Raw genomic sequence first — 12211 nt, 5'->3', positions numbered from 1 at the left:
GATGACTTCAGAGAGAATAAATTACAGTCAGAGTGTCTTATTTCAGTCATCTGCTGGAGTTTCACTTTCATATCAGAGGAAAGATTGCTCACCTTCTCTGCTCTTGCAGTTCTGATGGTGACAGTTTATTAAAATCAGGAACGACTTTTGCTGGCAGATAAAGACTGTGTGTGTGTGTGTGTGTGTGTGTGTATGTTATATATATATATATATATATATATACACACACATATATAATGTATATATGTGTGTGTGTGTGGTTGGAGTGTAAAACGTTCCATGTTTCAATTGTAAATCGTGCAAATGGCATTTATTTAATAAAATACAGTAATATTGCAAAATATTACAAAATAAAATAACTGTTTTCTATTTGAATATTAAAATGTAATTTAGTCCTGTGATGTCAGAATTTTCAGCATCATTACTCCAGTCTTCAGTGTCACATGATCCTTCAGAAATCATTCTAATATGATGATTTGCTGCTCAAGAAATATTTCTTATTATTATCAATGTTGAAAACATTTTTGCTGCTTAATAATTTTGTGGAAATTGTGATACCATTCAAACATTTGTGGTAAGATTAAAAAAGAGAGAAATTAATGTTTATTCATTAAGGATGCATTAAATTGATTAATTATATGTATAATGTTACTAAAGTTTTCTATTTAATAAAGGCTTTAATAAATTAATTTAGTAAAATGCAAATAAATGCCGCTCATTGAACTTTCTATTCAAAGAATCTTGGAAAAAGTATCACCATTCCCACAAAAATATTAAGCAGCACAACTGTTGCTTCAACATTGATTATAATAATAAATGTTTCTTGAGCAGCAAATCATCATAGAATGATTTCTGAAGGATCATGTGACACTGAAGACTGAAGTAATGATGCTGAAAATTCAACTTTGATCACAGGAATAAATTACATTTTAAAATATATTCAAATAGAAAACAGTTCTTTTAATTTGTAATAACATTTTGCCATATTACTGTTTTTACTTTATTTTGGATTAAATAAATGCAGCCTGAGTTTTTTAAATCATTAAAAAAATTGTAATGTTACTGTATGTATATGTATATATATTCCGCAAACATGATTTTAATATCTCAGTTTCCAACTTGCCTTTAAAAAAAGACATTAAAATCCCAAAATAATATGAATTCATAAATACACATTTATTGTTCCATCAGACGTCGCAAATGTTACCACTGTGCACATCTTCACACAGGACACTAGCTAAAGACAATATCAACATAAGGACATCCAATGCTCACACTGAGAGTTAGCCAAGATGTATACAGCACACTGAATAAACAAAGGCTCTCAGATAATGAGGAAAAACACCTGAAATTCATTAAATGAAAATAAATTCTGAAATATAGAAAAGTGATTGTCTTAAACAGCAAAACATCAAATGTTCAGCGGCAGGTGTTTTACAAACCCTGCACTGAGAATAAAAATTCACATTTCTCCAACTGCACAAAACCTGTACTTCTGTTGTAATCAATGTTTCTTCTGATGAAAAGACTAGAGTGCACTAATGCAAACGAGATGAACATAAAGCAAACTTCATGCAAGCATTAAGAACTATAGGATTTGATTTGAAAATATTTGCAGTCTACAGTAAAGCGCTTTTTGTAAACCGCCATTTCAAAGTCAGCATGGGACTAATACATTAAAATAAAAAGAAAATCAATTTTAAAATAACTTGAGAAAAAAGTCATAGTGACATTTTAGAGCCTAGCATTAGCTAATGGCATTTTACCTTCAAAGAGTGATTATGTCAGTAAGTGAACTAAAGTTAATCAGCAGTCAGTAAAATCCAATAAGCCTCATTTTATCATTATGTCAGCTATAGAGACTATAATAATACGAGCGTGTGTATAAGACACGGTTTTATACTTTTGCATAGAAAAATATTAGATGCTTATTAGGATTAAAAAAAATATATATTGTTGTATTTTATGCAGGGTTACTATCCTTGCAAATATTGTCAGTCTTTTACCACTTTATTTGAGATACTCAAACAGGAGGACAAACTTCTCATGTAAGGGTTGGGTAAAAAAATAATTTAAAATAATAATAATAACTATTATTATTCTCTTTTGCCTTCTTTTCAAGTACTGATAAAAATGCTCAACAATAAATAATAATTAAGAGTTGCTCTGTCAGTCAAGAAACAAGCTCCTCACTAAGGAAAACATCAAAGCATAAAAATGAACATTATTCATGGATGCGCTTATAAACTGACACTTCTCATGTGTTGTTTGAGAAACTCCTCTGAAATGTCAACGTTTCTTTGACAGTTTTTATCATAATCGAACTTGTCTCTCTCCCCCTCCTCCCCTGAGAGACTGACGTCACTGCTGAGATGACCGAGGTGTTCGACCGAGTCACACTTTTCAAGATCGGAGATGATGGTCCGGAAGCTGACGATGGAAAGAGAGTCTGAACCAGATCTCATCACCTCAGCTCTTCCCATGTCCACCCACCTGGAGTTTTGATGTGTCTCCACCCACTCTCTAGTATTAGTCACGCCTTCTTTCCCATCCACCCAATCGCTTGGTCTCGGGCAGCCTCCGCAGGCTCCGCCTTCGGTACCCGTGTTGCTGATTGTCTCTGCTCCTATAGGAGGGCTCCGCCCACCACATGTTTTGATTGGTCCATTCTTTGGTTGCTCCTTCTCCCTCTGGGCATGAATCTCTTCGCTTATTTGCTCCAGTTGGCGCAAGGTGCTGGAGTAGTTTAACTTGGCTTTGGAGATACGCTTCTCTAACTCTAAAATTTTTGACTTGTGCTCCTACAAAAACATTTGAGTATGTTCAGCTCACATATTTTAACTGTAAATGATGCATAGTAAATCTCAATCAATCAATCAATCAACCATAGACCATATTAATCTTAAAGTTGTAGTTCACCCAAATATAAAAATGGTCATCATTTACTCACCTTCATGTTGAACTATGATAGATGGCAATATTTTCATTGAATAACAGTTTAAATTTGTTAAAAATGTGTTAGCTTGTATGAGGGTTATAATAATTAATTAAAACTAAAACTATTAAAAACATTTTCTGTTTATTAAAGGTGCAATATGTAATATTTTTCTGTCCGCTAGAGGTCACTAGAGGCCTATTCAAAATAAAGGCCAACTTTGAGCGCGGAATCTTGGGACATGTGGTCTTCACCTCAACGGCCGGTGGGAAAAAAAAATTGGGATAGGACTCGGGAAAAAATCATGTCCATGGATGTGATTATTAACGTTATTGTAGTATGAAGCAGAGCAGGACCGAGTGTTGTGGGAGCTGAACGAGGCCGCTGGAGCGATTGCGCAACACACGCCGTGAGCATCTGAACTTTTATTATGTCACAGTCGCCGGCGCTGCTTCCGCTTTTCCGGTCATGAGTATGAGGTAACACAGCTCTGTTTATCATATTAGATACATTTCAGTGTGTTGAAAATGTTATAACGTTACTCTGTGCGTTCGCTCGGCGGCTGCTGTGAGACACTGTTGCACACTGCAGTAAGATAGATCGTTTTTAGAATATCATTAATAAATGCTGGATGGCTTGTTGATAAATGGCATGAAATTAATTTTAAAACGTATTGTATGATGGAGAAAATGCTGTATTACTGTTACTAAAAATAAAGCTGCATCTGATTATGCTATGTTAGCTACTTGACAAAATAGTGTTTTTCTCTGAGGCATGGTAAAGCATGGTACTCGCAAAAAAATCTGGAAAATTAGATTTAAACAGTAAGACTAAACGTGTTGAGCTATATAACAACAATTAGTTTTCTGTCTATAAATATATCAAAACAGATGTTCCCTTGCCTATTAAAACATGTAAATATTAAAGCGTCTTTGGTGTTTCCATGGTTTCTACAAAATAAAATGGAAACCGAGGGTAACGCAGGTATGACGCAATTGACAGGCGACTCCTCACACGTCCCGGAGCCTTGGTTAAAATTGCAATTTTCTCACGATTTACAAATAGTTGGAAACATTTGGGATATTGTAAGTACTCAAGTGAACAAAATATATAACACTGGCCTAGTGGTTTTTGGATATTTTACTGCAAAATTCTTACATATTGCACCTTTAAAATAAAGCTAAAATATAAATATTAGGGTCAAAATTTTAAACTAAACAAAAATGAGAAATTTTGCCTTGGCAATAACTGTAAATAAATAAAAACTAAAACTTAAATAAAAATAAATTAAAACTAAATAGCAATATTTAAAAATAAAAACAACCAATAAAAATGACGAGCACATAACGAAATTACTAAAAATAAACTAAGATTAACATTAAAATAAAAGCTAATTCAAAATATTAATAACATTACAATAAAATAAAAGCTAAAATAACACTATCAAAAAGCTATTTTAGGGTACGCTTTTATGTATTTTTAAAAAAGTAATATGGGTTTAAAACAACATGAAGATGAGTAAATGATGACCAGATTTTCATTATTTGGTCAATCTGTTCATTAAATTTTAGTAGGCGTGGCCATATTTTTCAACACCAACACTATAAAGTGGGCTCCGCAAATATTGGTAAACATGAGCAAAACTGACTATGAAATTTTGTTTTTGCCATTTCTCTTAATCTTTCATTCAAAATATTCATAAAAATCTAACATTTAAATAAAATTAATTTACAAAAAAATATATAAATGTGGAACAAATTAAATGTTTTTTTTTTTTCAAAATATGAATACCACAATTATTGGCACCCCTACAAATTCTAATGAGTAAAAATCTAACTTAAGTATATTCCCATTCATATCTATATTTTTAAGTTCACCTTAGTGATCAGGAACACTTGTGAAGTCAAGTCTTCCTGTTTCACTGGGCTCTAAATATGAAGTGCCACTCAGGCCAAATTCCTATAGTCATCACTTACTGTGGAAAAGACCAGAGAGTACAGTAATGATGTGTGACAAAAGTTTGTTGAGCTGCACAAATCATGGCTTTATGGCTATAAGATAATAGTGGTAGCACTTTATTTTACAGTCCTGTTTCGCATGTACATACTATGTACTTATTGTAGCAATGACACCAACTATACACCAACACTGAACTACCCCTAAACTTAAACTTAACCTTAATTAACCTTACATTACTCAGTACTTTCATGGGTAAGTACACTGTAAGTGCACATACTGTAAAATAAAGAGCAACCATGATAGTTTAATTGTTTCCACATTTCCACTATCTGGGCAATAATTAAGAAGTTTAAAGTGGTCCTTTATTATGATTTCACTTTTTTAACTTTAGTTAGTGTGTAATGTTGCTGTTTGAGCATAAACAACATCTGCAAAGTTATGATGCTCAAAGTTCAAAGCAAAGGGAGATATCTCCTTTTACAGAAATCACTTTTTAGGGACTACAACGAGCTTCTTCCCGGGTTGGTGACATCACTAACCCTAAAATTTACATAAACCCCGCCCCCGGGAACACACAACAAAGGGAGTGAGGCCAACTCCACAGCAACTACATAAATTTATCCACTATCAGTGTCGACTCCAGTTTGAACAATGTAAGGCTGGACACTGTTACTGACAATCCTCATTTTGGCTGCGTGAGATTCTCCAGCTTTGTTGTTGTTGAGCAACCAAAGTGCGAGCTGTTAAAGCTCCGCCCTCTTCTGGAAAGGGGGCCGGGAGCAGCAGCTCATTTGCATTTAAAGGGACACACACAAAAACGGTGTGTTTTTACTCACACCCAAATAAGGGCAAATTTGACAAGCTATAATAAATGATCTGTGGGGTATTTTGAGCTGAAACTTCACAGACACATTCTGGGGACACCAGAGACTTATATTACATCTTGTAAAAGGGGCATTAGAGGTCCCCTTTAAATCAACTGGAGATGGTAACAATCTACCTGGAAGAGGATGTGTGTCAATATTGGCCCCACAAGCAGTGAGGAGGATGTTTTGAGTCACCAAACAAACTGTAAGGATCACAGTTGGAGAATTACAGATGCTAGTTTGGTCTTGGGGACAGAAAATCTCCAAAACTATGATAAGACTTCACCTATATAACCACAACTTGTTTGGGAAGGTTGCAATAAAAAAAAAAGCCTTTGGTGACATAAAACAGTATTCTCATGCAACTACAGTTTACCAGGAGTTACTGGAATTTTCAGTGGGTTTGGGTTTTATGGTCAGATGAGACCAAAATAAAGCTTTTTGGAAAAACACCAGAGGTGGGGTTGGCATAGACAGAAACATAGCCATGGAGAAACGTACCTCATCCCCATTGTGAAGTATGGTGGATCTTTAATGCTGTGGGGCTCATTTTCTTCCAAAGACCCTGGACAACTTATTATGATACACTGTATCATAAACTCCAAGTACCAGCAGATATTAAATCAACACCTGACTGACCCTGTCAGGAAGGTTAAACCCGGCACATCTCAAAATAAACAGAATAGTTCACTGACCACCGAATGAAGGGTTTAGCCATGGACATAGCAGTCCTCTGAGCCAAATCCCATAAAAACCTGTGGGATGAACTGAAGAAAAGAGTCCACAAACATGGCCCTCTGAATCTGAAGGATCTGGAAAGATTCTGTAAGGAGGAATGATCTCAGACCTCTTGCCATATGTTCATCAACCTTATTACGCATTATAAGCGAATATCCAGAGATGTTATCTTGGCAAAGGGATGTTACACAAAGTATTAAATGAATGGGCGATAATAATTGTGGAATACATATATTTTAGAAAAAAAGAAAATTCTTTCAACTATTTGTCTTTAATTAAAGGCTAGATTTTTGTGAATATTTTGAATGAAAGACTAAGAGGAGAAATTGCAAAAACAAATTTTCACAGGCAGTTTTGCTCATATTTACCAATGGTGCCAATATTTGTGGAGCCCACTGTACAACTGTAATGAGATCGCAACACACCTCTAGAATGTCATTGAACTGCGCCTTAAGCTCGAAGTAAGACTTGGACTTCATGATGGATCTCTTCAGTGACTTCTGCAGCTCCTGCACGCGGGCTTCGGCCTCCTGACACAGCTGGGTGACACGCATGTGCTCGCGTTCACTCTTCATGCGCTCCTCCTCCGCCTCGTTCACCTGGACACCCCATAAAAATTGTTTTGAACTGGACCTTGTTCTCTTTGTACTTGCAGATTCTATGGGTCATATGGGGGGTTAATTGTGCATTTGTTACATATCGTCATGTACATAAACAGGATTTTTAAGGCACGAAAGTTCCAACCAACCACAAACATTACACATATATACATACACATAAACACACATATATATAGTCATGTGAAAAAGTTAGGACACTCCATTGAATTCCATGGTTTTCCGTATCAGAACATAATAAAAAATCATCTGGTCCTTGGCAGGTCTTAAGATTTGGAAAGTAAAACAGTTGAACAAAAACACGACATATCACACTGTGTCATTATTTATTTAACAAAAACAAAGCCAAGATGGAAAAGCCATGGGTGACAAACTAAGGACACCCTGTATATATACTTGCAAATTTATGCTGAATGCTAATATGCTACATGATTCTGTCATGTAACCAAAGTCAGCTCATTAACAAAACATGCTCAGAGTCCAAGGTTAGAGACTTTACTGCTTGATACAACTTGATAAGAGGAGTTGGAGGGAAAGTGGCATACCTTTGAGGTAGCATGATTCAACATCTCTTGCCAGGTTGAATCCAGCGTCTTGACTGCAGTGAGGCCCTGTTCAGCCACATGGACCATCTCTCGAGCAGCCGAGTGCATGGACACCGCTCTCTCAAAGCTGAGCGCGGCTTTCTGGGTCTCCTGCTGGGCCTAAGAAGAGTAAAACCAATCATACTGTATTGAAGAGATAATAGGATTTTAATCAGGTCAAGGATGTGAGCATAGCCTTTGAAACACAGGCCTGTTTTCCAGAATGCTAAACAGAGAGTGTGTGCCCAGCTACCTCCTTTGCTTTCCTGCGTGCCTCATAGTAAGGCCTGGCCTTCTCAATGCAGGACCCCAGTTCTGAACTTTTCGCTTTGAGTTTAAGCACAGATTCATTCATTATCCTCCTGTGGCTGGACCGAAACTCCTGACAACAAAAACAGATGCATACCATTCACAACAAGTTAATAATAAAATAAAGTGTGTTTATTAAGCAAGATCAATCATGTCTGTTAATCATGTTTGGCATTAAGAGAGAGAAAATCATAAGCGATATCTTATCTGAATTATATGGGGTGGTGGTTACAGATAGACTAAAACCATAAAAAAAAATTCTTAACTTGAAATAAAATAAATGTTAACTGAAATAAAATAAAATATATAAAAATAAACAATTGCTAAGGCAACATTTCCCATTTCATTCAGTTTATCTTCATGTACTAAAACTGATATAAAATAAACTAAAAAAAAAAAAAGAAAAAAAAAAGCTATATAAACAGATTTAAAAAAAAAACAAAAAAAAAACAACAACAACAACTAACAAAAAAGACACTAAAATTACTAAACTTTAATATTAAAATGAAAACACAAAATATAAAAATAAAAACTAACTCAGAATATTATTAAGAACTATTATAGTACCTCAATGATACTAAAATAACACTGGGTGGTGGTTACTGTTTTATAATCAATGTTTAATAATCAAGCTAGGCTTGTAGCAGAAAGGTTGCAGATTGGATCCCAAGTACAATCTACCTAAAACCTGAGGTTATAATCCTGTACACTGAATTAAAAGTGTCAAGCTTTTAGCGCTGCAGTTCACTCCGACTCACCCAGAAAAAGCACAGTTGTGAGAAATCAAAATAAATACACGACATGAAATACAACCCATGTACTGTCTTCTCCAAGGTGAATATCGTCTTAAGAAGAAGTTATCACGTTCACATCTTTGCATTCACATTCTGACTATCATCAGACAAATGAAGTTCCGGTCCGTAAAGTACACGGATACTTTTTTGGGGGGAGTTCTAGGCGTAAGATTTCATGTTGCATTTTTATTATTCTTGATTTCTCACAACTTGTGTTTTTTTTCTGGATGAGTCGGAGTAAACTGTGGCGCTAATAGAGTCTCACGAATACGTAGTCATGCACAGAAGACCAACGGCCGAGGTCAGGATTTTTATTAAATAATACATTAAATTTTGTTTTGTTTTTACCAAACACTATGGTATAGAACACTTGGAATATATGATGTGCTGCATGTAGGGTTGCAAAGGGGCGGAAAGTTTCCGGTAAACTTAACCTGGGGAATTTTGGAAATATTCCAATTTGGAAACTTGACAGGAATTTATGGGAATTAATTGGAAATTTGGGGAAATTTATATAAATGTATCATATACAAACATAAATATAAACATTTTGTTTGGTCATGACATGAAATTTCTTTTTCGCATTCAATTAATTCTAATTTAGTAAATATGTAAAATAAATATTTTTATTGCAGCAATTGTTATGTGTTATTTATTTCAGTGTCACATGATCCTTCAGAAATCATTCTAATATGCTGAGTTGATACTCAGTTATTGTCAATGTTGGAAACAGTTGTGCTGCTTTTTTTTTTTTTTTTTTTTTTTTTGAACCTGTAATACTTTTTTCAGGATTCATTGATGAATAAAAAGTTAAAAAGAACAGCATTTATTCAAAATAGAATTCACTTTAATATCACTTTTTATCAATTTCACACATCCTTGCTGAATAAAAGTATTAATTTCTTTCAAAAAAAAGAAAAAATTACTGACCCCAAAATTTTGACCGGTAGTGTATATTGTTACAAAAGATTTCTATTTTAAATAAATGCTGTTCTTTAAATTTTTATTCATCAAAGAATCCTGAAAAAAGTATCACAGGTTTGAGCAGCACAACTGTTTCCAACATTGATAACTGAGTATCAAATCAGCATATTAGAATAACTTCTGAAGGATCATGTGACACTGAAGACTGGAGTAATGATGCTGAAAATTCAGTTTTGCATCACAGAAATGAATTATATTTTAATGTTTATTAAAAGAGAAAACCATTATTTTAAATTGTAGTTATATTTCACAATATTACTGTTTTTTTCTGTATTTTTGATCAAATGTGTATGTTATGGACTGGGGGAATGCACAGTGCATGCAGGAGGTGTGGCCTCAATAGCCCTGCAGTAAGTCGTGTGTTGTGTGAATGTCAGGGTAAGAATTCAACTGAAATTGCATTAAATCTGGTTGTTTTAACCAAAATTATGCTGCAAGATATTTTTTTCAAATACATTTGAGTACCCTGTTATAGGCTAACCTGCAATTTTGCAAATTCCCTGTTTATTCCCATTAATTACCATATATTCCCGTTAATTCCCATGGAAAGTTTCCAGCTTTGAAAATTCCCGGAATTTTGCAACCCTAGTTGCATGGGATTACTCTGTGAAACTTTTGCATTTTTTTTATCTTCATGCTGGTCGATTTCTCCTTTTGTGTTCCGAAAAAAAGAAAGAACGGTATATTGCATTAGAACAACATCAGGGCCAGTACATGATTGTGAACATTCTGAAGTTTCCACATACTTGGAGTTCCAGTTCCATCTTGTTGATTTCTTCACTGGCCTCATTCAGACGCTCTAGTTCCTCCTAGACACGGAAACACAACAGATGACAGTCGCCCAACAGTAAGTGATCTTCGTTTGTGGTTCAATACAAAATAAAGGTGACCCAGAAGCCGAAGAGTTATTGAAATTATAATAACTTCATGAAAATACATGATGCCCAAAGTGTACACATCCAGAAGGGTGGTGATGGTGAATCTAGGAAGCAAAGGGTGGTGACTTAAAATAAGCTAAAATAAAAAGACATTTTAGATTCTTCAAAGAAAAGAAAATATAACATGATTTTAATGACATAATAATAATGAAAACAGTAATAAAGAACAAATATGTTTGTCTAAATTTGATTGATAGTGCACATACAAAACGAAATGTCAAGAAATTTTGATTTGCATATATTCATAACTTCAAATCTGATAATATTGGTTAATCATTTATTAGTTAAGAATTTGATAAAGAGATATCAGATATAGCTTGCTGAGGGCGGCTTGATTTTAGATCAAAATATTTAAAAAAATATATATATTAATAACTTCAGTGTTGAACAGTGTTGTGTCAGAAATTTCACCCGCGATACAATGTGATGAATGAATGTCAGTTTACCTGGATTCTGGGATCTAGTTCCTCCTCGGTCAGTTTTCCATTCAGTGAGTTTTCATCGTGACATTTAGATCTCATGCAGTCTTTACTCTCCATCTCTGTTTCCTCGGATTCCCCATCAGCTTCTCTGCCGTCATCAGTCTCCTCCTCCGTCTGATTTCCTCCTCGCTCCTCCACTGAAGTTGATCCTGAACCCGCAGGACTTTCACGCAAAGCCGCTGGATCCATTTACAGGCCTCTTTAGATATCCAAGATCAAATGTTGCCGCTTAACACATCGAAAACTGTCAGATCGAAAGCGAAAAAGAAAGGTAACGTCCCTTAGCTTAAAAGGCTTTGCCTTCCTTCATTTCTATTAAAGTTTAGCTTTCTCGCTACTGCAAATGACTATCATCAAATAAATAAACCGGATTGACGAGTTTAAAAGTTCCATGCAAGGTAATATGGAGATTACATGACCAAAAATCGTCTAAAGTCCATTCACTTGCCACAAATTTACCCCATGGCTAACATCGTACTCCTTCTGCCGTTCAATAATTCGAAATGTGATACACAAGTGAGGTAAATAGAAAACACGAAACCCAACCTTTTTGGACTTTCTGGGCTACTGTAGTTAACGTTATGCAACATGCGTGTAACGTAATAGTGTGGGTGCGCATTGACGTATGTAATGAGTCTTTTGTGTGGCTAATAATAATTTTTAATTGGCAAACCTCACATACACAAAAGCAAAAAGAGTAATTGTTTTAAGATATTTATGGTTGCATTTCTTTTGTTTATTGATTCGCTGTATTGACAACAAAACATCTAGATATAGGCTACAATTTTATTTGCTAGTTAAAGTGAAAAGTAAAAATTTGAACTGCTGTCGTATTTTTAATTTTAATGTATCTTTTTATTTAAATTTTTGTAAACCCTCTGTATTAGTATGTTGTTAATTATTTGGATGTCGTACTCGTATATGTACATTGTGTTTCCTTATTTGTAAGCCTGCTAAATGTGTCATATTATATATATATATATATATATATATATATATATATAT

General features: G+C 34.6%; 1 protein-coding gene across 2 annotated transcripts; it reads right to left on the bottom strand.

Annotated features, from left to right (window-relative positions):
- Positions 1-1152: 1152 nt before the first annotated feature.
- Positions 1153-12109, bottom strand: sh3bp5la (SH3-binding domain protein 5-like, a). 2 transcript variants are annotated; one of them, XM_051862350.1, is made up of 6 exons: positions 11171-12109; positions 10533-10595; positions 7953-8081; positions 7661-7819; positions 6924-7097; positions 1153-2801 (listed from the first exon to the last, which is right to left on the bottom strand). In XM_051862350.1, the coding sequence occupies exons 1-6, from the start codon at positions 11393-11395 to the stop codon at positions 2241-2243; spliced, it is 1311 nt and encodes a 436-aa protein (XP_051718310.1). In that variant the 5' UTR covers positions 11396-12109; the 3' UTR covers positions 1153-2240. The 2 variants fall into 2 exon arrangements, with proteins under 2 accessions (XP_051718310.1, XP_051718311.1); XM_051862351.1 differs by lacking the exons at positions 10533-10595; positions 11171-12109 and adding an exon at positions 8767-9425.
- Positions 12110-12211: the final 102 nt, after the last annotated feature.

This window comes from Ctenopharyngodon idella, chromosome 15, assembly GCF_019924925.1.
Source record: "Ctenopharyngodon idella isolate HZGC_01 chromosome 15, HZGC01, whole genome shotgun sequence".
Classification (NCBI taxonomy): domain Eukaryota; kingdom Metazoa; phylum Chordata; class Actinopteri; order Cypriniformes; family Xenocyprididae; genus Ctenopharyngodon; species Ctenopharyngodon idella.
Note: the sequence above shows the minus strand (reverse complement) of the source record. Positions and strands in the feature narration are given on the sequence as shown.

Bases quoted from the DNA above. Each gene is read 5' to 3' on its own strand.
- sh3bp5la (XM_051862350.1), bottom strand. From the start codon at position 11,395: ATGGATCCAGCGGCTTTGCGTGAAAGTCCTGCGGGTTCAGGATCAACT. The intron at 8,082-10,532 runs GTATGTGGAAAC...TTTTGTTGTCAG, and splicing joins AGATGGAACTGGAACTCCAA to GAGTTTCGGTCCAGCCACAG. The intron at 2,802-6,923 runs GTGTGTTGCGAT...ATGTTTTTGTAG, and splicing joins AGTTCAATGACATTCTAGAG to GAGCACAAGTCAAAAATTTT.